Source organism: Microtus oregoni, unplaced genomic scaffold (genome assembly GCF_018167655.1).
Source record: "Microtus oregoni isolate MIOR12 unplaced genomic scaffold, Mior012 000048F_ref0000485, whole genome shotgun sequence".
NCBI classification, from domain to species: Eukaryota; Metazoa; Chordata; class Mammalia; order Rodentia; family Cricetidae; genus Microtus; species Microtus oregoni.
The window spans coordinates 2,293,937-2,319,136 of record NW_024543222.1 but is presented as its reverse complement, the minus strand read 5'-3'; the positions used below and the strand labels follow the sequence as shown (position 1 = coordinate 2,319,136).

Here is a 25,200-nt window from a genome sequence, read left to right as displayed (position 1 = left end):
CTCTACTTCCTGCCTGGTTGCCTGCCTATACTTCTGCCTGGCTACTGGCCAATCAGCATTTTGTTAGAGATAATAAAAGTGACAGGATAAAAGACCATTGTCTCACAGCATGTGCCCTTTGTCATCCTGCCTGGATTGGGTTGTTTCTAGTTTCCATTGACTTTAATCACAGGGCATGGTAGCACTAAGAGACTTTCCAAAGGATCTCATGAACTTCAGACATAATCTTTCTTGCCTCCTTTATAGAGATGCAATCTACTTTCCCCATGATAATCTGAATCAATCACTCCTCCTGACACTGTTACTCCTTTCTTACCCTGTTGACTTAAATCAGAAGTCCAAAGTGGCCAGGGGGATGTCTCAGCTTCCAATTCAATGGAATGTTTGCTGTATCTTTTGGCAGGAGCACTCCCTTCTCTGGAACCAAAACTTCTAGATTAGCAGAATTAAAGGTCATGAAAACAGGAAGTTAAAATTTCCCTAGTAGGTCATTAGCAGGGATAGTGAATGTGACTATTCCCATTTCCACCCCTTGATTCCTGAGTCTGAGATCCTGGCTATGAGAGAAACCACACTTTATATTGGATGCTGATTCAAAGCATATACTCGGGCTGCTGCCACTTAATTGGTGCTATAACTGTGTCTTCAAAAGGCCGTTCCATCTTTCTATCAGGCCACCTGCTTTAGAATGGTAAGGAGCATGGTAAGACCAGTGGATTCCATGATTGTGGGCCCACTGTCGCTCTTCTCTGACTGTGAAATGAATTCCTTGGTCAGAAGCAACACTGTGTGGAATACCATCTCAGAGGATTAGACATTCTGTAAGCCCACAATGGTAGTTTTGGCAGAAGCATTGTGTGCAGGAAAGGCAAATCCATAATTAGAATAGCTCTCTATTCCAGTGAGGACAAAAGTGTTTTCCTTTCCACAAAGGAAGTGGTCCAGTGTAGTCAACCTGCGCCCCCCCCCCCCCCCCAGCTTGCTGCTGATAGCTCTGAGGAATGGTGTCATATCTGGGGCTCAGTGTTGGTTTCAGCTGTTGACACAGTTGGCACTCAGCAACAGCTATAGCCAGATTAGCTTTTGTGAGTGGAAGTCTATGTTGTCAAGCATAGTCCTCACCTCTGCCATCATGGCCACTTTGTTCATGAGCCCATTGGGCAGTGACACGGATGACTGAGGAAAGAGGCTCGCTGTCCACAGAACAACTCTTTCTATCTACTTGACTACTGAATTCCTCTGCTCTGGATCAGCACTTACATGGGACACAGTATCTTCATGTTCCTTCACCTGTTTAAAGAAATCCAGCTGCATACTTCTTCCCCAGATATTTGTCTCACCAATTTTCCAATCATGCCCTTTTCAAATCCCTGACCATCCTGCCACCATGAATCAGTGAACAATTGCACATGTTGTCATTTCTCCTTCCAAACAAAATGCATGACTGTGTGCACTGCTGAAGTTCCGCCCACTGTGAAAATTTCCCGTTTTTCAGGGTTGTAATGCTGCAGCTGTTCACTTATGAGTGGTTCCTGCATGAGATGCAGAAACATAATAAACTTCCTTAATCAACCAGTCATAGGGAATACCCCATGAGGCTTATAGGTACATGCTTGGCAGCATTCTAACCAGAATAGAAACCATAGGCATTTGGGCATATGGTTCTTATGCAACTTGCTGGTGCCTTCAGGACGTGCTGGGACTCAATCATGTATATACCTCTTTCATTTGATGATGGATTACTGCTATGCACATCCTACTTTCTGACTTGGTGGGTCAGATAACACCCAGCTCATAATGGGCAGCTCAAGTCACATAGTAACTTGGTGGCACATGGTCAAACGTTCCATTTCCACAAAGGCCCAATAGCAGGCCAAGACTGTCTTTTTTTTTTTTCTTTTTGGGTTTTTTTTTTTTTCTTTTTGGTTTTTCGAGACAGGGTTTCTCTGTAGCTTTAGAACCTGTCCTAGAACTAGCTCTGTAGACCAGGCTGGCCTCGAACTCACAGAGATCCGCCTGCCTCCGCCTCCTGAGTGCTGGGATTAAAGACCACCGCCCGGCCAAGACTGTCTTTAAAATGGAGAATGAGCCGGGTGGTGGTGGCGCACGCCTTTAATCCCAGCACTCGGGAGGCAGAGGCAGGCGGATCTCAGTGAGTTTGAGGCCAGCTTAGTCTACAAAGTGAGTTCTAGTACAGTCAGGACTGTTACACAGAGAAACGCTGTCTCAAAAAGCCAAATTAAAAAAAAAATAGAAAGAAAGAAAGAAAAGGAAAAGAAAATAGAGAATGACTGGCTGGAGATGATGGTGGAGTCTTGCTCCAAAATTCCAAAGGTCTCTTCTGTGTTTCACCTATAGGGGCTGCCAAAGGCCCACACAGCATCCCTATCAGCCACTGATACCCCAGGTACTACCATCAAGTCTGCTGGATCATATGGTCCAAGTTTTAGAGCAGCCTGCACAGCAGCCTGGACCTATTGAAGAGCTTCTCCTGTTCCAGGCCCCACACAAAGCTAGCAGCTTTCCAAGTCACTTGGTCTATGTTCTGGAGTAACATGCCCAAATGAGGTTTATGCTGTCTCTCAAATCCAGATTAACCCACTAACTGCTGCCCTTTCCTGGTAGTGGTAGGGACCAGGTGCAGTAACTACCCACCTACCCTTTACCTTATAAGGACACCTCTGCAAGCCTCAACCACTATTGAATCCTAAGAATTAGCTGAGTTAAACAATCCTTGAGTTTTAGTTGTTACTTCTTGTTCATTTAGTCCAGTCAGCATAATTTCATCACTATAGCTGTTAAGAAAACATGCAAAGTCTTAAGGGTTTGTTGGTTTATTAGTTTGTTATTAGTTTATTAGTTATTAGGCTTTTTTTTTTTGTGGGGCTCTACCACTGAGCCCCTTTAAGGCTTTGGGAGTTTTTGTGTCTTCGTTTTTTTTTTGGGGGGGGGCAGTTGTTGTTTTGGCATTTGTCATTTAGAATTGAGAACTTGAGATTTTAAAAAAGAAAAAAAAAATTTCTTCCCAGAGCTAGTTTTTAGAGTTCTTAGTTGATTCATTGGCAAATGGTAGGAAAATATAATTTTGAGTTTGATTTCATCTTTTTTCAGATCTTGGTCATAGTGGATTGGCAGAGCATTATGAAAATTCCCACTGGGGACAGCAGCCCACGTACAGAAGTGAAGCCAACTGCAGCTGGGATAAAGTGACAATAGACAGGACTGACCAGGAGGTGTGGCCGTCCATCCCAGTAACAGAGACTGAATCTGCCTCAGAATGTCCTACAGACACTGACTCTGCCTCCAACTGTGGCTCAGAGAACAGTAGCATGGCTACAGGGAGCGCCCAGGGCAGCTTCACAGGACATCCCAAGAAGACAAATGGCAATAATGGCACCAATGGTGCGCTCGTCCAAAGCCCTTCTAATCAGAGTGCCCTTGGGGCAGGTGGAACCAACGGGAATGGAGGTGTGGCCAGAGTGTGGGGTGTAGCCACAGGCTCCAGCTCTGGCCTGACTCACTGCTCTGTTGGTGGTGGAGATGGAAAAATGGACAACATGATTGGAGATGGGAGAAGTCAAAATTGTTGGGGTGCTTCCAACTCCAATGCGGGCATTAATCTCAACCTTAATCCTAATGCCAACCCAGCTGCCTGGCCTGTACTCGGGCATGAAGGAACTGTGGCAACAGGCAACCCTTCCAGTATTTGCAGTCCAGTCAGTGCCATAGGTCAGAATATGGGCAGCCAGAATGGGAACCCAGTGGGCACCCTAGGTGCCTGGGGAAACTTGCTGCCCCAAGAGAGCACAGAACCACAGACGTCCACTTCTCAGAATGTGTCTTTCAGCGTACAACCTCAGAACCTTAACACTGATGGACCAAATAACACTAACCCCATGAACTCTTCACCAAACCCTATCAATGCAATGCAGACAAACGGACTGCCAAACTGGGGCATGGCTGTTGGTCTGGGGGCCATCATCCCGCCCCATTTGCAAGGCCTTCCTGGTGCTAACGGATCATCAGTCTCTCAAGGCAATGGAAGTGGTGGGGAAGGAATGGGCAGTTCTGTGTGGGGACTGTCCCCTGGTAACCCTGCCACAGGAAATAACAGTTCTGGGTTCAATCAGGGGAATGGAGACACTGTGAACTCAGCATTAAGTGCTAAACAGAATGGATCCAGCAGTGCTGTGCAAAAGGAAGGGAATGGAGGGAATGCCTGGGACTCGGGACCTCCTACAGGTCCTGGTATCCTTGCCTGGGGAAGGGGCAGTGGCAACAATGGCATTGGTAATATCCATTCAGGAGCTTGGGGCCACCCCAGCCGAAGCTCTTCTAATGGTGTGAATGGGGAGTGGGGGAAGCCCCCAAACCAGCATTCCAGTAGTGACATCAACGGGAAAGGATCAACAGGGTGGGATAGTCCCAGTGCTGCCAGCCAGACACCTGCCTTGCAGCCTGGCAGTGAACACATGAGCTCATGGGCCAAAGCCACATCTTCTGGAACTACAGCAAGTGAAGGAAGTAGCGATGGGTCTGGCAGTCACAATGAAGGAAGCACTGGGAGGGAAGGAACGGGAGAGGGCAGGAGGCGAGACAAGGGGGTTCTAGACCAAGGGCACATCCAGTTGCCAAGGAACGATCTTGACCCAAGAGTTCTGTCTAATACTGGATGGGGACAGACTCCTGTAAAGCAAAACACTGCCTGGGAATTTGAAGAGTCCCCTAGGTCTGAAAGGAAAAATGACAATGGGACAGAGGCCTGGGGTAATGCAGCTACTCAGCCTTCAAACTCAGGGGGGAAGAGTGATGGGTCCATCATGAACAGTACAAATACCTCTTCAGTATCGGGGTGGGTCAGCTCACCACCTGCCGCCGTGCCAGCAAACACGAGCTGGGGAGACAGCAACAACAAAGCGCCAAGTGGCCCAGGAGTTTGGGGGGACTCTATAAGCTCTACTGCTGTTAACAATGCTGCTGCCACCAAGAGTGGCCATGCTTGGAGTGGGACCGTAAACCAAGAGGACAAATCACCCTCCTGGGGTGAGCCTCAGAAACCCAAATCCCAAAACTGGGGAGATGGACAAAGAGCAAACCCAGCCTGGAGTGCAGGAGCAGGCGACTGGGCAGATTCATCATCTGTTCTTGGACATCTAGGGGATGGGAAGAAAAATGGATCTGGATGGGATGCTGATGGTAATAGGTCAGGATCTGGTTGGAATGATGCCACGAGATCTGGGACCAGTGGCTGGGGCAGTGGCACAAACGCTAAGGTGAATCCTGGTACAAATTGGGGGGAGTCTCTCAAGCCTGGTCCCCAGCAGAACTGGGCTCACAAGCCCCAAGACAACAATGTGAGTAACTGGGGAGGAGCTGCTTCTGTTAAGCAGACAGGGACAGGGTGGATTGGGGGGCCACTGCCAGTCAAGCAGAAGGACAGCTGTGAGGCAACTGGCTGGGAGGAGCCTTCCCCACCATCCATCCGACGCAAAATGGAAATTGATGATGGTACCTCAGCTTGGGGGGACCCAAGCACCTACAACAATAAAACTGTAAACATGTGGGACAGAAACAATCCAGTCATCCAGAGCAGTACCACAACCCCTGTCACCCCCACGACCCCCACCTCGAGCAGCACCACACACCAAACCGAGACGCCACCTTCACACCAGGCTGGCACTCAGCTGAATCGGTCACCACTGCTTGGGCCAGGTAATCTGGGGCCCTCTGATTATACCACTGGTGTGTACTGTGTGTCTGTGTGTGAATCCTTGGACTGATACTTTTCATAGGAAATGACTATGCAGTGTAGCTGTTTTCAAGTGAACAAATGAAACAAGGTCCTTCAGTGGCTTTCCAAGAAAAGAAGCATGGGGTATGTTCAGTATGGCCAGTGTTTCTAGCCAGTTTGGCCCTTTTCAGCACCCATCCAGCAATCACAGGCTAATTTTATTTTGCCGTGCTATACTCTGTTTGTCTGGGTTCTTTATCAATAATGACACCACCATTGGGCAGTTGACACTCCCCCCCTTTTTTTTATAGGAGCAGCTTTGAGATCTTTCTGCTGTGCAGCTATAGTCTTTTTGTCTAAATCCCTTGTTCATGGTTCTGTGCATTTCTTTGGCTTTTGCCCAGCCGATGAAGCTTTACTTGTTCTTAGTACAGGTACAAGCTCCTTCTTCCCTGTGCTGTGTGAACAGTCTGGGTCTACTCCATACCGTAATCTAACCTTCACACGACAGGGCCAGCACTGATGGGATTTGGGAGAAAAGAAGCATAGTCCTCTTCAGTGAAGCCCCAGACCCCTTGCACTAGTGTGTCTTTTTGTTCTCAGCCTTGGCTTTCCTGAAATTGTCTTGGCGCTTCATGGGATGGGCTGTCAGTCCCAGAGAATCTGGTTTAATGGTTCTGCAAAACCATTAAAAGCTTCACTAATAGTTTTAAAGGTTGTCACTGAAAATGAAACAATATTTGTAAAACTTGAGTCATTATCCAAGTCGTATTTTTATTTCACTTGAAAGACAAATTTCAAATCAGACTAAGATTGTGTCTGAAGTTTCTGCTCTGTGTAAGTGAAAAAGAAGATATTGGGGTAATCCACCCAGAGCCATAGGCAACTCAAGTGGTTTTAAGAGAACAAGAGCTCATGTTAAAGCATAGGTAATACAGGTGCACTCTGGAGAACCAGCAGGAGCCTCAGGTTTCTATCTGGAATATTGGTCCATGGTACATAGTACTATGCTCCAGGCATAAAATGAGCCTGAGTGGTTTGTGAGAACTATACCACAGCACTCCCTGGATGTGGGAGGTAATACTGTCCAATCATGGCACAACTGTGTTCTGAAACCTCTGATACAGTGAGGATTGACTTCCTGGCCTCATGATCTTGTTCCTTAGACAGCCAGGGCCTGAAGCAGCCTTGTTCTGTAGTTGTGCTTTAAATTCTGTCCTTGAGAGGACAGTGTAGAGCTAGTTGTCCACCTGGTCCACAGGAGCTGTGGCCTATAGTTAGGATTTCTGGTGTTTTTAGTGGTCCTGTGGGAAGGCTTGAACTTAAGGATGCTGTCCTCAGAGCAACCTTGCTCTAAGTATGTGGCATGGTGTGCAATTAACAGAGACTGCAGCCTGCCTATCCCAGAGCTACACTCTATAAGTGAGCTGTGTCATGTACCCTTCTCAGATCAGAGTTAAAATCTGGTTACTTCTTGGTATTCTGTCCTGGGGACTGCTCATCCACATATGTCACTAGGTCCCAGGTGTAGAGCTCTGTTCCTGGTTTTAGCTTTTCCTTCCTGTTTTGTGTATGTGGGGTTATTAATTTGGTTTAGTTTGGTTTTAGAGCTTGTTTGCTGTTTTTTGGTGGTTTTAGGTTTGTATGGGTTTTTTTGGTGTGTGTGTGTGTGGTTTTTCAAGATAGAGTTTCTCTATGTAACCTTGGCTGTCCTGGAACTAGCTCTTGTAGATCAGGCTAGCCTCAAAAACACAGAATTCTGCCTTCCTCTGCCTCCTGAGTGCTGGGGTTTGGGGTGAGGGATGATAGTTTTTATGGACTTCGTGTGTGTGTGTGTGTGTGTGCACATATATATGTAATATATTTGTGTGTATATGCATGTTCATACACATGTGAACATATAAGTGGAAGGTATACATGTATATTAGTACTTGTAGAGGTCAAAGATTGATATTAAGTGTCTTTTTTCCATCACATTCCACCTTATATATTGAGGTTCACCTAGTCCACCTAGACGATTGATTGCTCCATGAGCTCCTGAGCACTAGGATTGCAGGCGGTCAAAACTAGAGTCTTCATGTTTGCATGGCAGCCGCTTTACTCACTAACCTATCTCTCCAGGGATCCCTTGTGTTTAAATGGACCATAAAAGACAAGAGGAAAATGTCTGCTCTCCTAGGTATCTTATATATAGGTTTCTCATGGTCATCCTGAGCTCCCTGTGTAGGAAAGTGTCCCTCCACTTGTGTCCTAAGTACATAGAGGCTTAGAGAGGCCACTAGAACCGGTGCTGAGTACTGGTTGACTGCCACATGTAAGTTACTGGCTTAAGTGGCCTTGAGATGTCTCGGCAGATAAAGGTACTTGCCCCCAAGCCTTGAAAGCATGAATTTGATCCCTGGGACCTATATGGATGAAGGAGAGAACCAACTTACAAGTTGTTCTCTGACTTCCACTATTACTCCATAGTTACCCATCCCCTCAAAAATAAATGGTTGTAGTTTCTTTAAAAAAAAAAAATAACAAAACCAAAAATGTAAAGGTGTTGGCTTAAAACACTGCCCTGACCAGTCACACTGCTGAAGTAGAGCTGAATGCACCATCAGTAGCAGCCTTGCTCCATACTGCTGTCAGGAAAAGTTGTGAGCTCTTTGCATCCTCTACTCCCATTCCGTGTGGTACACAGGGAACAAATGGGAAGAACAGGTAGGAATTCTTGAGTGGTTGGACATTTTGAAGAAGTCCTTACAGTAATAGGCAACCTGAGTAGAGACTCAAGGGCAGAAGCCGCAGGAAAAGGAAACAATTGTAGGAAGAGCTTGAAAACTTAGGCCTAGACTTACTTTTTGTAGAACTGGTTTTTCTTACTAGAAAACAAAGATTGACTCAGTGGGAATCTGCATGGGGAAGCAGGCAAGCAGCGATGGCAGCCGAGAGGGATAGTGGCAGGGTGAAATGGAGGGGATGCTTAAAAGGAACAGTGACAGGGAAAGCAAAGGAGTGGCTCAGCATTGTGGCCAGACACAAGCTGGCATTTCCAGAACACAGCAGGCAGGAGATTGGGTGGGAGGGGATGACTTAAGATACTTAAGAGGCTAGGACTGTGGTTCAGTGAACGAACACTTTCCCATCATGTTGAAGGCCCTTGGGTTCAATCCCCAGTCCCACAAAGAAAATGCTTCAAGTGGCAGAACTGAACACATTTAAAAGTCAATAGAGCCGGGCGGTGGTGGCGCACGCCTTTAATCCCAGCACTCGGGAGGCAGAGGCAGGCGGATCTCTGTGAGTTGGAGACCAGCCTGGTCTACAGAGCTAGTTCCAGGACAGGCTCCAAAGCCACAGAGAAACCCTGTCTCGAAAAACCAAAAAAAAAAAAAAAAAAAAAAAGTCAATAGAAAGGAGAAGATAGAGAAGAGCATGGATATAAATGGAGAGATCCCTTGTTTACTAGGGAAGAAGATCTATACTCCAACCTGTAGAAGGACAAGTGCCCAGGCAGGCCACTTCAGTGGCCAGGAGTGTGAGGGCACCAATACTAGCCATGAGGAGAGAGAAGGTGTGAGAACAGGGATGTGATATCTGTGTAAGAAGATGGAACAGATTGCTGACCATGCCCAAAGGACTTCCAGACAGTGATACACCCAATAGTGACTAAAATGGTCATTGTTTAGCCCCTGTGGGGCCTGCTCTGGGTTTGGCAGTGTTCTTGCTAAAGTCATAGAACATAGCAAAATAACCAAGCCTCTGCCCTGTGGGGCCTGTAGGCCAGGGGGAAGGGTGACAACAGAAGAGGGGTGGGAGTGGGGTATTATGTCACAGTTAAATGTGAAGCCTGGACAGTGTCCCCTTCTGTCCTCACTTCTCTGCTGTCACTACTCTATACACTCCACAGTTGACTGTACCTTCCAATGTCAGTGCCACATAGGAGTCCTAAATGGGTCCTTCTGTCCTTTTGTCTCTGAATGAAAGGTCACAGATTGTTCCCAGATGTTTCCCAGTTGGTGCTTATTTTTCTGTGAATCAACATTTTTAGTGAAAAGGCCAAAGTCCTATCTATTAGAAGCCTTGGTGTTACGCGGCAGCATTCTACTAGAGTGAAGGGCACTTGTACCAGTCCAGAGGACCCCAGCACTGTAACTTTTGACACTAGCCAACAGTTCTGGACCCAGTTTCTGCTGAATCTAATTATGTTAACTGACTGCTGCTTGAACATTTAAACATGCAATTCCTGGTTTGATTTATTATGTGCAGGGATAGGTCTACATGGAGGTGTGTATTTACATCAGTACAGATGCTCCAGAGACCAGAGGCATTGAATCTCTTGGAGAAGTTACAGACCAGTTGTAAGCTGCCTGACATGGGTGCAGGGAACTAAACTCAGATCCTCTGAAAGAACTGCAAGTGCTCTTAACTGCTGAATCAACCCTTAGGTCCCATTTACTCTAACTGATAAATGACTGTTTTTAGGAATTCAAATTTTAAGGACTTGAATGAGGAAAAGCAATTGATGGAGAGAAAAATGAAGGAAGCCAGGCAGAATAGTGCACATCTTTAATCCCAGCATTCAAGAGGCAGGGATAGATCTCTGTGAGTTCTCGGACAGCCAAGAAGGGGGTATTTGAAAATGCAAATGCAGTGAATGGAGCATATGGTTTAATGGCACATTCCTCTAACCTCAGTCCTCAGGAGGCAAAGGATCAGAAGTTTAAGGCCAGCCTGGACTTCATAATGTAAGTTCTAGGCTAGTCGGAGCTACATGTGAAAAACTGGTTCGAAACGGAAATAACACAGTGTAGTGGGAGAGGCCAGTAGAGCCAAGTCTCGGCATTGTGATCTGTGTGTGGTAAAGACGGAATGTACTCTGGGAAGAGTTAGCTTAAAATGGCCACCTTGGTCCACATAGTGAGCTCCAGGACAGCCAGAGTTACATATTGAAACCCTGTCTCCAAAAATGAGAAGGGTCACCACCATAGTCCTCATAGCATGATGAGTAATCTCACCATGTGTGCAAGCAAATATGTGTGAACATGTGTATGGAGACTGGAAGACAACCGCAGTCATCATCTAAAGAACACCTTAGAGAGATAGAGTCTCTTATTTTCCTAGGTCTTACTGGTTTGACTACATTGCATCCTTCTGTCTTTCCAATACTAGGATTACAAGAACTCACTGTGGAACTATTTTGTCAAAGCACACGTGACTGCCAAATACAAAACCAGAAAATTGTAGTGTGACACACATTTCAAAGTTCCTGTGTCCTCTCCAGTTTCTAGAGTCTGTATATTCTTAGAGCTGTAACAGTATCATAGAGGCTGCTGTGAATTTAGATACCACCAACAAAGACAAAATTACGTTTTATTCCATCTGGTCATTAACTGCATAGAAACTGTCAAGATTAGTATATTGTATAGCAGTAGAATATCAGCCTCTCTTCTACCATGGTGGTATTCATATCTCAGACCTAAAGCAAGTCAACTCAGAATCCCAATCACCAAGCCCTGTGTCTTTGCAAGCTTGTCAGGTGAGGCTGTTCTCTGACCCCAGAGAAGTGACAAACAGCTGGCTGACAGTCATAGGTTCTTCATGTCCAGACAAAAGACATCATTTTTAGTGGCTGAGTACATTTTTGTCGTTGATAAGCTTAGTATTTTGTAGGTAGGTATTCTACTGCTTTGCTGTTGGCCTGTGCTGGTTTTACATGATCCCCATTTATATCAGAGTTTGGATTATAAATTGCTTTTTAAATTGCTAGTCATTAAAAGTAAAGTGTCGATCTCCCCAGTCTTAACAAAATGAGGGTAAATGCAACAGGACAGCTTTGTCCTGATCTTACATAGGTAGTAATTTCCTGGAAGTCTCAGTAAAATCCATGTCTGTTAGGAAATTCTTTGTAGCTTGGCTAACTGGCTTGTTTGGACCTGACTCACCCCTAACCTTGGGGTTAGAACAGCAGTAATAGCCTGGAGAAATGTCTCTGTACCAGTCATTTTATCAGATTCCCAACTGCTTATGGAGCACTCACAGGCCATAGTGACATGGGATGCCAAGTCACAGCTCTGTACTGCACGTTACCGTGTTTCTCCTTGTGACATGACCTGATTGCTTATTCTGAGCCAGGCTGTCTGACAGAACCTGAAGCTGCTACATCTTATTGAAACCAGGCTGCTGTTTTGACCTCCTGTAAGAAGTGGCCAAGAACAAGAAAGCATAAACACAGCATTTATGTTTCTAAGATGCTAAAGCAAATTCTGAAAAATGTCAGGCAGCCTGATTATCTAGTATACTTGGACATGGTATCTCAAGGCAGTTAAATAGCTTGCAGACGCATAGGAAGCAGTAAGTATAAATGTAACTGTTCAGGATACAAGTCCTCAGCGATAGATGGTCTCTAAGTGCAGCTGTGGGACCTAGATTGAGTTAGGTTCTGTTTGTTCGTAGAGGGGTAGGTGTCTGGAATATATTTGTTTTGAGTCTCACTCTAATCCTTTCTATCCTGAAACTACCCTGCCTCAGCCGCCAGTGCTGGGATCGCAGGCCTTTGGCCCTGGGCCTGGTTACCAGAGGCCATTTCATCCCTGAGCACTGTCAGTTCACCTAAATGCTCTGATGATTTTTAGAGAGGTTGATATTGGAGAAAGATACATGTGGAGGGCAGTATATAGTTGATCCAAGCAAGATGAGGGACCCCGCCCACCATGGGCTCCGGAAGACTGAGCTGTTGTCCAGCCCCAAAAGAAGTCTCCATTTGCCACATTTCTTCTGTAGCCTGTAGACACACAGTGGTGCCAAGGTTAAATATTAGCTCCCTGTGAGAGCACTTGAGGAGCTTGTTCAGACTCCTTATGCATCCTGCTGACTGCCCACTCTTACATCCTCGGTCACCTGTGGTAGCTGCAGCACGTTTGAGACTGCTCACCAGAAGCCTGTGGTTGGCTCTCAGTGTCCGGAAAAACTGAAGCTAACTACAAGCTTGGCTTTGCATTTACATCCACTGCTATTTGCTTCAAAGCTTGCTTTTCTGACAGAAATATTGTAAGGTTTATAAAGACAGGTCACGTAAGTTAATCGTGGAAGAGGCACTTCTAACATTTACTACTCTGATACGTGGGAAAATGTGTCCCTGCCTAGGTCTGTGATTGGTGATCTCTGAAGTCTTAACAGTAGCAAAGGAACAGTGACCTTGCTGCAAGCGTCCAGACCTTCCAGGGACTTCCTTTATTCTTCTTCAGTGTGAATCAGCAAGACACCGGGAATCTAAAATTACCTCCCAGTCACCAGCTGGAGGGATTCAGTGTTCAGCACCAGTGCAGTAGTTTTTAACAGGGAGGTGATCTTAGTGATCTGAACTTCTTATAGTGATGGGTGGGGTGGGTAGATTTTGTTTTGCTGTATTTTGTAGGGCATGGGGATTGACTGATCTGCTGCAGAAGTGAGAAGGGTGCCTGTGTGTGACAGCCTGTGAACGCCTACATGGGCTCCCACTACAGGGCCTTCACTTAAAAATAAACAAATGGGTAACAGTATTGGAAATACAATATGGCCCAAGAATACCCATAAAAGTGAACACGCGCCTGCGAAGAGAAAAACTTTCAGCAAAAAATAATAGTATTTGAAAATTTCAGAGGGTTTTAGTGAGGGATGGAAGGTGTTTTGGAATGCTTAGGATGGAGCACAGGGCCTCATGGGTGCTTTAAACAGTCTCCCACTATGCTTCATCCTCCAGTCCATGAAGGGTAATTTTCTTCATTTTAATATCAGTGTTTTAAGTATAAATAAAACTTGGTCTGCCTGTTCCATCCAACTGTTTTACCAAAAGGTGTCAGGGTTGGTCTAACAAACACTAAGCAGTGGACATCATTTTAAGGCTGTACATTTAAAATTATTTGCTGTGAGGCGAAGTGCTTCTGCACCAGAACTGTTGATGTGTTTCAGTTTGTCACATTTCTTCTGGGGGCTAGACCCTGAGTCTGTGTGAGTCTTGCCAGAGATCCGCTTAGCCCAGGGAAACTGCTTGCTTGCTTTTCAAATCAGGTAATATCCCACTTACCACCAAGGCGCTAAATGTAAATGTGATGAACATTTGCTATATACACATGTTTTGTAGGATTTTCTACTGATTTTTTTTTAACACAAACCAAAACTTTTCACAAAAATTAATTAACTAGTTAATTAATTACTATGATCTGACTATTTATACTTTAATTCTAACTTGATTCTTCTGTTAGTAATTTGTGGTCTGGCCTTCCAGAGACATGCACATGGAGGAATACCAGATCAAGAGAATCACTGCTCACTCTTTCAGCTGCTGACTCAGTACCTCTCTGCTGTTGGATCACAGTACACATTATCAGCTGGGGAATTGTCTTCATTTAATTGTCCCTTAAATTTGTAAAACTGCTTCAATTTTTGTTACTATTTTCTGTGTAATTACAGATAGCAGTTGCCAGCAGTAACTTAGCAGTTATTGTTGATAGTTTGCTTAAACTGTTGTTCAGCAGAGAGCTTGTACTTTCAGGTGATTTATAGCTACATGTCCTTTTGTCATTAATCTGAATGACTGCATTTTATTAGAATAAATAAAATAGAGTATCTTGGGAACCAATCCCATATCTTACTAAAGATATTTAGTAAGAAAATTAACAAATTTCACAATTGAGATAATAATAGTCATGTTGAAAGCAGACGTTTAGAACTGACCACAGTATGTGATGTCTTCTCTTGAGATCTCTTTGAGCTAATGCACTATGTGGTGTTGTAGGTCTTGGGAAATGTTCTTGTCACTGTCAGCAGAAGTGGGCAGGGGCTCCATGGAGGTGCTGAGTGGCAAGGGTTCAACTTGAATTGGAAGATTGCAGTTTGACCTCAGTTTCACTTGTATCCTTCCTCTTTCCCAGTTTCATCCGGCTGGGGAGAAATGCCCAGTGTGCACTCCAAGGCTGAGAACTCATGGGGAGAGCCGTCCTCCCCATCTCCCCTGGTCGACAATGGCACAGCAGCATGGGGGAAGCCTCCTAGCAGTGGCAGTGGATGGGATCACCCTGCTGAGCCAGTGGTGCCATTTGGAAGAGCCAGCGCTCCTGCTGCTGCCCCAGCCCTGTGCAAACCAGGTAAGATAAGCCTTCTGCTTGCCTGGACATGGCAGTTAAGAAACTGTTTGTGTGGTTGTGGAGACAAATCAGTAAGATTATTTGATGTGCAAGTATAAGGACCCTGAGTTCAAATATCCAGCATCTATATAAAAAGCCAGGCATGACTATACATGTCTCAAAAATAAAATCCACAGAAAATTCCTTTGTATAATATCCATAATGCTCTAAAATCTGGCACTTTTGAATAACAACATGACACTCTGAGTAAGATTATTTGATGTGCAAGTATAAGGACCCTCTGAGTAGAAAATTGCACATTCTATGTCATATGTTATATCAGTCAAATTCTAGGCAGGCTAAAAATGACATGTTTACAAAGGAAAGAAAGGGTTGTCTCTCACAGCTCTAAGGCTGCGGGGCTCCTGAGCACAGTGCTCATCAGCAAAAGCTGGCATATAGCAACATGGCAGTGAACATCACACATCACCTAATGCTCTGTAGAATCACCAGGCTGAGCCGGGCATGCTACCACATGGCTTTAATCCCATCAAAAACACAAGAATCTGAGGCCAGTCTGGTCTACATAGCGAGTTCTTGGACAGGCAGTCAGGACTATGGAGAGGGACCCTGTCTCAAAATTATTATTATTGTTACTACTATTACTGCTACCAGGCTGTAGCTCAATGGCAAACTATTTGCCTGTGGTCCTGATACCAAAAAAAAACAAAAACAAAAACACAGAAAAGCTGGGCAGTGGGGGGCACAAGCCTTTAATCCTCGGGCCAGAGCAAGTAGTTCCAGAACAGCCAAGGCTACACAGAGAAACCCTATCTCAAAAAAAAACAAAACAAAACAAAACAAAAACCAAAACCTAAAAATTCCCTTCATGTGCTGGACCTGTAATTTTGCCTAGCTTGCACAAGACTACCTGAACTCAACCTCCAGAACTACAGATAATAAATAGAATTTCCGTCAGGAAATATATGTAAATTATATACGAAATATAAATGACTTTTGTGTTTCTAGTCCCTAACATAGCCTATTCTAAAATCCGAAACATTTCTGTTAACAAGCATTACAGTAATAGACATTCACCTGTCTGTACCATTTTATACACACCCATATGAATTCATTTCACCAAACAAGATGCATAAATGATGTCATTGTGTTCTTCTTGGGAGTAGGATGTAAAAGTATAGTATTCTGATGTTTCTTGCTTTGCTTTTATCTTGAAAATAAAATCTATTTGGGTTTCCAAGTCTGTAGTTAAAAAACAACTTGAGGAGCTGAAGAGATGGCTCAGAGCACTGACTGTTCTTCCAGAGGTCCTTAGTTCAGTTTCCTGAAATCACATGGTGGCTCACAGCCATTTGTTAATGAGATTTGGTACCCTCTTCTGGCGTGCAGACATACAAAGAGGCAGAACGTTGTATATGTAATAAATAAATCTTAAAAAAAAAAAAAAAAAAAAAAAACCTCGAGCAGAAATGAGTATAGGCTGCAGTTTGGTGGTAGAAGACTTGCTTAGTATGTTACCAGGCCCTGGGTTACATCCCATTACTGAAAAAGACCACAAATAGAAACAGTAAAATACCTATTTCCATGGCTGCAAAAATCATTCTATTTTCTTTGCTTGTTGTTAGATATATGTTCTTGATTGATTGATTGATTGATTGATTGATTTGAGACAGGGTCTCACTATGTAGGCTTGGCTGGCCTGGAACTTACTCTGTAGATTGTGCTGGCTCACATTCAACAGACATCTTCTTGCCTCTGCCCGCCATGAGTTGGGATTAAAAGTGTACCACCAAGTCCAGCTCTGTCCTGGAATCTTAAAGGGCATCGTTTTTTGTATTTTACTGCTTTGCTAAAAGTGGATATTTGTTTCATATTGTCACTGTTCTAGAAATATTTATTCCACTCTAGTTAATTTTTTTTAATATTTATTTATTTATATGTATACAATATTCTGTCTGCAGGGCAGAAGAGGGCACCACACCTCATTACAGATGGTTGTGAGCCACCATGTGGTTGCTGGGATTTGAACTCAGGACCTTTGGAAGAACAAGCAATGCTCTTAACCGCTGAGCCGTCTCTCCAGCCCCACTCTATTTAATTTTTGTTAAAAATCTAGGGGAAAAGAAAATTCTGGATGTTGAGATGTATGTGTTGTTTTGAAGTAGGATATCACTTTGAGCTTTTGTTCTCAGTCCCAAATTGTTGGTATTTCTTTTTTTAAAAAAATGTTTATTTTTATTTCTGTTGGTGAGTATGTGTCTGTGTGTGCAGGTGATCTCAGAGGCCAGGAAAGAGAGGTGTATCTCCTGGAGCTGCTGTTAATTAAATTGCTGTTGTAAGCACCGAAGTGGGTGCTAGAAAGCAGACTCAGGTCCTCTGGAAGCCAGGAAGCCCTCTTCCTGCTGAGCCTCTTTCCAGCCTTCAGTTTTAGCACCTTAAACAGCCTGCAACTGCCTGAACTTCAGCCTAGTTCTTCTAAGAAGTAAACAGTGTGCGGCAACTCTGAAACCTAAATAAATAAATAGAAGCTATTTAAAAAAAAAAAAAAGAGGAAGAAATAACATCTTGAACAGAAAATTTAGTAGGCTGGTTCTGATCTCTCTCTTGAGTGTGGACATCTTCTTGACCGCTGTTAGAAAAGCAGGCAGCTGAGCTTCCCAGACCTGCTTCCTGTAATGTGATCCCTGTGTCTTCCTGACTCCTGCCTGTTGCCAGGTGTGAGAGCACTGGCTCAGATGAAGTACCACCCAGGGTTTTCTCTGGCTGAGACATGAGACCTGAAAAGAAGGTCAGTGACCTTGTGGGGAGTTCACATTTGAGTGGCATTTGTGAGAGACCAGTACACTATCCCCCTCCGGTTGCTCCAGGACTTATTTTTAGAATCCCTGTGTATCCAGCTGGTGTATAGTTGGTTGAGGAAGTTTGGAGCCGCACAGCTGGATTTTAAACATTACACTTTATCTGTGCCTTTCCAAGAGAAAAGTAATAGCTAAAAGGTAGATAACATAGTTCTGGTTTTCACCATCCCTGTTGTGTCAGGTGACACAGGTTTCTTCTCAGAACAGGTGAGTCTGACAAGTTCCTATCTGCTCTCTTCCAGCTTCCAAATCTATGCAAGAAGGCTGGGGCAGTGGTGGGGACGAAATGAACCTGGGCACCAGCCAGTGGGAGGATGAGGATGGGGACATGTGGAATAACGCTGCCTCTCAAGAAAGCAGCTCATCCTGCAGCTCCTGGAGCAATGCCTCAAAAAAAGGACTTCAGAAGGTAGGCACTGCTGGAGAGGCCTGGCGGCCAGTAGGCCTGTACTGTAGACTAGGCAGATACAGTGAATGGTACAGAGATAGATTCGCTCCCAGGTAATCTTGGGACTCTAATCCTTTCTGTAAATTGGAAAGATTAAAAATATTTTCCTATTAATAAAATTTTGTTCTTTCAGTTATTTTTGGGGGGCGAAGGTGGTGTGTGGATTGCAGCAAAATCATAAAGCATGCACATAACTGATAGCACCCTAATTATAAGTCAAAAGAGAGGGAGAATGTAGGGGGAAATGCCATTTATATGATAAAGAAGATTCATCTCCCTGATACATAAAAGTATCCAATATTCTAATGAAAATGAGCAAAGAGTGTAAAAATGATCAGATGATAAAGTACTGCCCAACGTTTAAGAGGGTGGCCATCCCTACTCAGAGAAAACCACTTGAGCCAATAGTGAGAGGTGCTGGGATGGAGAGATGGCTCAGTGGTTAAGAGCATTGCCTGCTCTTCCAAAGGTCCTGAGTTCAATTCCGGTAACCACATGGTGGCTCACAACCATCTGTAATGAGATCTGGTGCCCCCTTCTGGCCTCCAGACATACATGCAGACAGAATATTGTATACATGATGGATGGATGGATGGATGGATGGATGGACGGACATTTTTTAAAAACATAGCAAAAAATACTGAGAGGTGCCATTTTTCATCTCTGACTAAGAAAAATCCAGAGGTCAACTAAACACCCTTGGGAGCTGGGCTAGCCATTGACCGTGGGCTCAATCCTCAAAATAGAATACAGAAGTAAATGAAATACAAGTTTATCTGTTGTCCAGACTGTGGGACATCAGTTCTCACTGCACCTTGCCGGCAGTTGTACACTAATGTCACCTGCACATTGACATAGCACTGCCATTTGTCATGGGCATTTGTAGTTCTTTTGTAAGATTGTTGTCATCAAAAAATGAAAATGAATGTGTTAGTACAGCAGCCAGTTGGACTCTGTGCATTCTAACATGAGGAACCAAATGCTTGATGAATGTGTACTTAAGAAAACATCAGCAAGCAACATCATTGAGAGAAAAAGCAAGGTACAGAACATACATAAAAACATACATAGCGGGGCTGGAGAGATGGCTCAGCGGATAAGAGCACTGACTGCTCTTCCAGAGGACCCGGGTTCGATTCCCAGCACCCACATGGCAGCTCACAACTGTCTGAAAATGCAGTTCCATGAGATCTGACACCTTCACACCAACAAACATAATAAAGTTAAATAAATTAAAAAAAAGTTTTAAAAATAAAAAAAAAACATACATAGCATGGACCACTGACCTGTGGTGAAATGAATGAAGGAATGGTTGTGTATACCTGAAGCTGCTTCTGCACAATGGTCCACGTTTCCTGTTCTCGGAAATTTTCAAAGGAGAGACTTCTTGGAGAGATCAGGCTCTAAGCAGATGAGGTAGTATGGAAAGATACCTTTTCTCTTTACCCCTTTTCTAATTAGGAATTATGAATGTGTTATTTTTTAAAAATAGAGTTTTTTAAAACATTCATGATAAGGGGTGATTGCAGACATGAAGAAAAGCTGTTTTACAGTGGGGCTGGGGAATCCAGTTGCCATGGGACCAGAAATCCCCAAGTAGTAAACTGCTGTGATAGGATCTGACCCTGGCAGCATGCTGTCCAGGTAAACTGCCTGTTAGGGAACAGACGCCTCCTGGCTGCTGCAGCTGCGCATTCTACTGTGGAGTTACAACAGCCTCCATGGTGAAAGAGTGGCAGTACACACCTGTAACCCAGCACTCAGGCAATGAAGACAAGAAAGATCAAGAATTCAAGGTCATTCTCAGCTATAGAGCAAGTTTAAGACCAGCTTGGGCTACATGAGACCCTGTCTGAAAAGGAAGAAGGGAGAAAAGAAAAGACCTCTAGAGGGAAAGGAAATAAGGAATGGAGAGAGCAAACATGGTGAAACAAATTCTTCACAAGAAGGGTAGGGTTTTTAAATTTGGTTTTGTTTGGTATTAGGGAGAATACTTAGGCACTGATCATCTTGTATACCTAGTTCTCATGGCACCCTTTGTATCCCCTGCCTCTGGGCTGCTGTATTTTCTTTGAGGTTGGTTTTTTTCTCTTTTTTCTTTAACATCTTCCTTCATACTTCTTTCCTCTCACCTGAGGGCCAGAATATGGATGAGAATGGGTAGTTAATAAGGCCCACAGGCTCGTTCTTCCTTTGTTATGTGCTCTTTTGTTCCCTGGAACAAGGGTAAAAACCGTGTAATCTTTAGTAGACTTCACATAGCACAGCGCTTAGCAACGTTCCCTGTGACCAATGGAAATAATACATTTTGTGATTAAACATAATTTTATAAAAAGGGAAATAATTACCCTGCTTTTCGTTAGTCCATAAATGCCATGCGTTAACCAGTCTGTAGATGCAGCTACAGTTTCCCATGGTGCTCACTACGAGATAATGCTGGACTCTGAAGAGCACAGCACAGTTCACTCACAAGGTTCTGTGGCTGCAGTCACTGAGTTGGGGCTGTCACCCAGTTAATGTGGCACATCAAAAGTAACTCTTGGCCTCTCCCCTTGTCCCTTCTCTTCCAGGGCATGAAGACACCTGGCAAGCAGGATGAGGCCTGGATCATGAGCCGACTGATCAAACAACTCACAGACATGGGCTTCCCGGTAACTGGCATCTTGATATCCTTCCCATTCTCCAAGTGGGTGGCCTGAAAGCGTTCCCTAGCCAGTCTGTGGTGTGTGATGAGGCAGAGATGCTTGCAGGATGAAGTTACTGTCTAATTATTTAGTTACTACGTTCCCTTTGGCCTAGGCCATGAGTAGAGCAAAGAATCATGCAATTTCCATCAAGAATATCTTTTTCTAAATAAAACACTATGTATGATTTGTAATTTCCATGGACTTAGACAATTTCATATTTTCTTAAAATTTATAATTACATGGGAGTTAGTTCTTTTATGTAGTAAATAAAAAGGTCCAGTAAGAAACTGAGTACTAAGTTAAAGCATCATGCCTCCCCACGGCATCCTAACAAATTGTTTCCGAGTTTCCAGTATGTAGACAGAACTAAGATGTCCCAGATGTCCCCTGAAGAAATACCTCATGCCTCTCAGTCCCTCAGGTCAAGTGATGACAGTCCAGATAGCAAACTATTGCCCCCATTCCACGCTTAAACCCTTCACGTGCCTCCTTCCAAATCCCTGCTCAATGAGTATTCATCGCTCAGTCATTCCTGTGTCTAAAAAAGAATAGGTCCAGAATGGCCTCATGCCTTGCACTAGTACTGTATAAGCTGAGACGAGACATTCCCCTGTGGGACAACCTCTCTCTAGAAGGGCCAGAAAATATTGTAGGAGTTGTAGCATGCCCCACCCTTATCCCCAGCAACATTGGTTTTCTTTTTTTGATTCTTTTTAAGATTTTTTTTCCTAATGATTAAATTATTGTTTAATTTATGTACATGTGTGTGAGCCTATATGAGTTTATGAGCCTACAAAGGCCAGTAGTAGATATGGGATCCCCTGGAACTGGAGTAACAGTAGATTGTGAGCCATCTTGTGGGTGTTAGGAATTGAACTCAGGTCCTCTGCAAGAACAGTAAGGTCTCTTAACCTCTGACCCATCTCTCCAGCCCTTATTTTCATGTATGCCTCTGGAGGTCAGGAAGGTGCTACATCTCCTGGAGCTGGAGCTAGACTGCTGCAGGCTGCTGTTGGGGGGGTGCTCTGGAGGAGCAGCAGTGCTCTCATGTGTGTGTATGTGTGTTTGCTTGTGGGTTTGTATGTATGCATGCAGTGCCTACAGAAGCCAGAAAAGTGTCAGATCTCTTAGAACTGCAGTTGTTAATGGCATTTGTGAGCCACCCAGTGTGGTGCTGGGAAATGAACTGTAATTCTTTGTAAGAGCAAGCTCTTAACTGCCGAACCATTTCTCTAGCACCTAGCAAGCAACTCTGATTTTCTTCAGACATCCGTCTGTACTGATGGAATGACAGTTACCAGTGTGAATCTGATTGCTTTCTTGTTTCTTGAACAAAAGTTTGGTTGATAGAGACTGGCACTGATGACTTACAAAAGGTTGATGGTAACGTAGGTCCTGGCACTCAAAGTGACAGATAAGATCTGCATGTGAGGTCACAGCTCTGTAATCCTGCTGAGTTGTCACTGCTCGGTGCTATACAGAAGCAAGTGTAGGGGTGCTTACAGAGTTTTCTAGGATTCCACATTTTATTTCTAGCATGTTAAATAAAAGCTTTCTTTCTTTTTGAGACAAGATCCCACTGTGTAGGCCAGCTTTAAATGCATAGAAATCTGTCTGCTGAGATTAAAGGCGTATGCTGGCAATCCCCAACTCATATAAGTTCTTGACTTCTCCAATCTAGACTCAGTACAGTCATTTTTAGCTACAAGTGTTTTCTGTTTACAAGTCCCATCACGATAACACTCAGGAGACAGAGGGAAAGTCTACACCGTAGAGTTCCAGGCCAGCCAGTGAGACTGTCCCTTTTTTGTTTTGTTCTGGTTTTGTGTGTGTGTGTGAGAGAGAGAGAGAGACAGAGACAGAGAGACAGGGTCTCACTTTGTCTCTCTGGGTAGCCTGAAACTTGTATAGATGAGGCTGGTCTCAAACTCACAAAGATCTGTCTGTCTCTGCCTCCCAGGTGATAGAATTTAGAGGCATGTGCCGCCACACCTGATGAGACCCTATCTTAAACAAACAAACAAACAAAAAACTGTCTCTGACTTCAACTGCAGAGAAAAACATTTCCAATTCTAAAAGCTAGTATTGGTAGGTGCTTTCTCCATTAAGAGTGCTGAGCTGTTCAGAGCTACTCTGGTTGTCTGTCTGTGCACCACTAACGAAAGCTCTGCTTCACCCCCAGAGAGAGCCAGCTGAAGAGGCCTTGAAGAGCAACAGTATGAACCTTGACCAGGCCATGAGTAAGTAACAGGTGCCTCTTGGGAAGTTTTGCTTTGTAGAACCATTTGCTTATAGTCATGGTTAAACTTGAAAACAAATCCAGGGTCCAGGGAAAGAGCAACCACAGAATGCACCAATCATAGGGCGAGTGTTTGGGGCCAGGTGAGCTATAGAGACAGTATGCTGTGTTGGCAGCTATTTACCTTTGGTTCATGTTTATATTAGCTAACTCTTGTTGCTGTAACAAAAACAGCTTAAAGGGAGGAATTACTTCTGTTGGCTAACAGTTTCAGGAAATTCAGTCCTTTGCATTTGGACAAAACAATCATGTTAACAGAAACATGTGAACAACCTTCTTTACTTCCTATAGGCAGGAAGGAGTGAGGAGTACAGGAAAGGACCTGAGAAAGACATAGCTCCAAGAACACACACATTAGTAACCTACTTTATCTGGGCATTTTCCAATAATGTTGTCATATTATGTATGAATCCATAGAGGAAGTAATGCATTCTTCATCTTAGATCATCCCTGAAACCACTCTCAGAGGCACACCGAGATTTGCTGTGCTAATATAAGCATTCTCAGTCTGGAACAGGTGGTGTTCAGCTGCATTGTGAGCTGCTGACATGCCAGGCCAGACTGAACACACCCATCTATCCTTGGCCTGGAGGAGACACCATGTCACAAGTACCAGTCAGGAACAAGCAATCTATTCTTAAGCTACCAAAAGATTAATGTTTATCAGTTTTCTGTAAAATATTGTCTATTTTTAGTTGGATGTGGTATCATATGTTTTTAATCCTAGCATTCAGGAGGGGCAGAGGCAGGCAGATCTCTATCAGAGTTACTGGTGACACCCTGTCTCAAAAAAAAGAAAAAAAAAGTAAAAAGATATATATAGTCTACATTTTTAGTGTGTTAATAGCAAACTTTATTGTCACTGATATTTCACTGTAACATAATTTCATAGCAGACCTATAAAAAAGATCCCACATCACAAATATCACTAAGAGATTTCACACATTTCTGGGCAGAACATGTAGTTCTGGGGCCCCCCAGTGTTGATACCTGACGTTTTACCCCTTACCTACTAGTCCAGAAAGGAGAGCCATCATCACATAAGCATGAAACTGCATGAAGGCAACATGTGCTCAGGTTAGACCCTTAACGCCTCCGAACACTACAACTATGAAGGCAACGTTTGCTCAGGTCAGACATTGGCTGCCTCCGAACACTACAACACTAACAGGTCATCTTCTCCTGACCATGCTCAGTCTATGCTGTGTAAAATGTCAAAGTCTGTAAATACGCTGCATTTTTTCTTCATACATTATAAATGTGGCAGTTTGGAGAGTTTTAGTTCTTCATGAGCTAAAGAAGGGATGAACCTGACATACTGATTCCAAGTTTGGCAACCTTCAGCAAATTGGCACCTGAGATTAAACGTGAAGGCATAGATTCCCCAGAGTTGTGGAATCTCATCCCCATAAGCCAGCCAGTGTCCCAGATAAAGCTAGGAAGACCCACACATTCCTTGGGTTCCTGAGATTTCTGTAGCTATGAAGAGACACCATGTCCATACCAGTTCCTATAAAGGAAAAAATTTAGTTGGGGTGGCTTACATTTCAGAGGTTTAGTCCATTATCATTAGCATAGTATGACATGGCAAAATACATGCAAACATGGTGCTGGAGGAGCCGAGAGTTCTACATCTTGATATGCAGGCAGCAAGAAGTGATCTGTCTCTCTGGGCATGGCTTGAGCATATATGGGACCTCAAAGACCATCTCCACAGTGACACACTTCCTCCAATAAGACCACACCTACTCTAACATAGCCATTCCTCCTAATAGTGCCATTCCCTTTGGGGGCCATTTTCTTTCAAACCACCCCAGCTGGTAAGCACCAAGGCCTGGTAGGATCCCAAAGAAGAGTCCAGCAGCCAGGGACAGCACACTACCTGCTTTTACATAGCCAGTAGTTTCACTGGTAGCAACCAGGACTGCGTAGCCCAAGCCAGAATAATGTAAAGGCATCAGTGCGCCACTGTCGTCCACATTATCCAGTCATTCTCAAGACCAGATCAGGTCTGCACCCAGTACTGAAGTCGGAGCGCAGAGGCCTGTGCTGGAGGACAAGGGAAAGAGC

The 25,200-nt window shown here is 44.1% G+C and overlaps 1 protein-coding gene and 1 pseudogene across 6 annotated transcripts in view; one reads left to right on the top strand and one right to left on the bottom strand.

The window, feature by feature from the left end:
- Positions 1 to 25,200, top strand: part of Tnrc6c (trinucleotide repeat containing adaptor 6C) — a 117,717-nt gene that overhangs the window by 68,490 nt on the left and 24,027 nt on the right. For all 6 annotated transcript variants that reach the window (XM_041635645.1, XM_041635644.1, XM_041635643.1 and 3 more), the window contains exons 5-9: positions 3,112 to 5,712; positions 14,626 to 14,838; positions 17,939 to 18,105; positions 20,715 to 20,795; positions 23,014 to 23,071. In XM_041635645.1, the coding sequence (XP_041491579.1) occupies positions 3,112 to 5,712; positions 14,626 to 14,838; positions 17,939 to 18,105; positions 20,715 to 20,795; positions 23,014 to 23,071 (3,120 nt within the window). The remainder of the gene's footprint in view (positions 1 to 3,111; positions 5,713 to 14,625; positions 14,839 to 17,938; positions 18,106 to 20,714; positions 20,796 to 23,013; positions 23,072 to 25,200) is intronic.
- Positions 24,424 to 25,103, bottom strand: LOC121436153 (annotated as a pseudogene).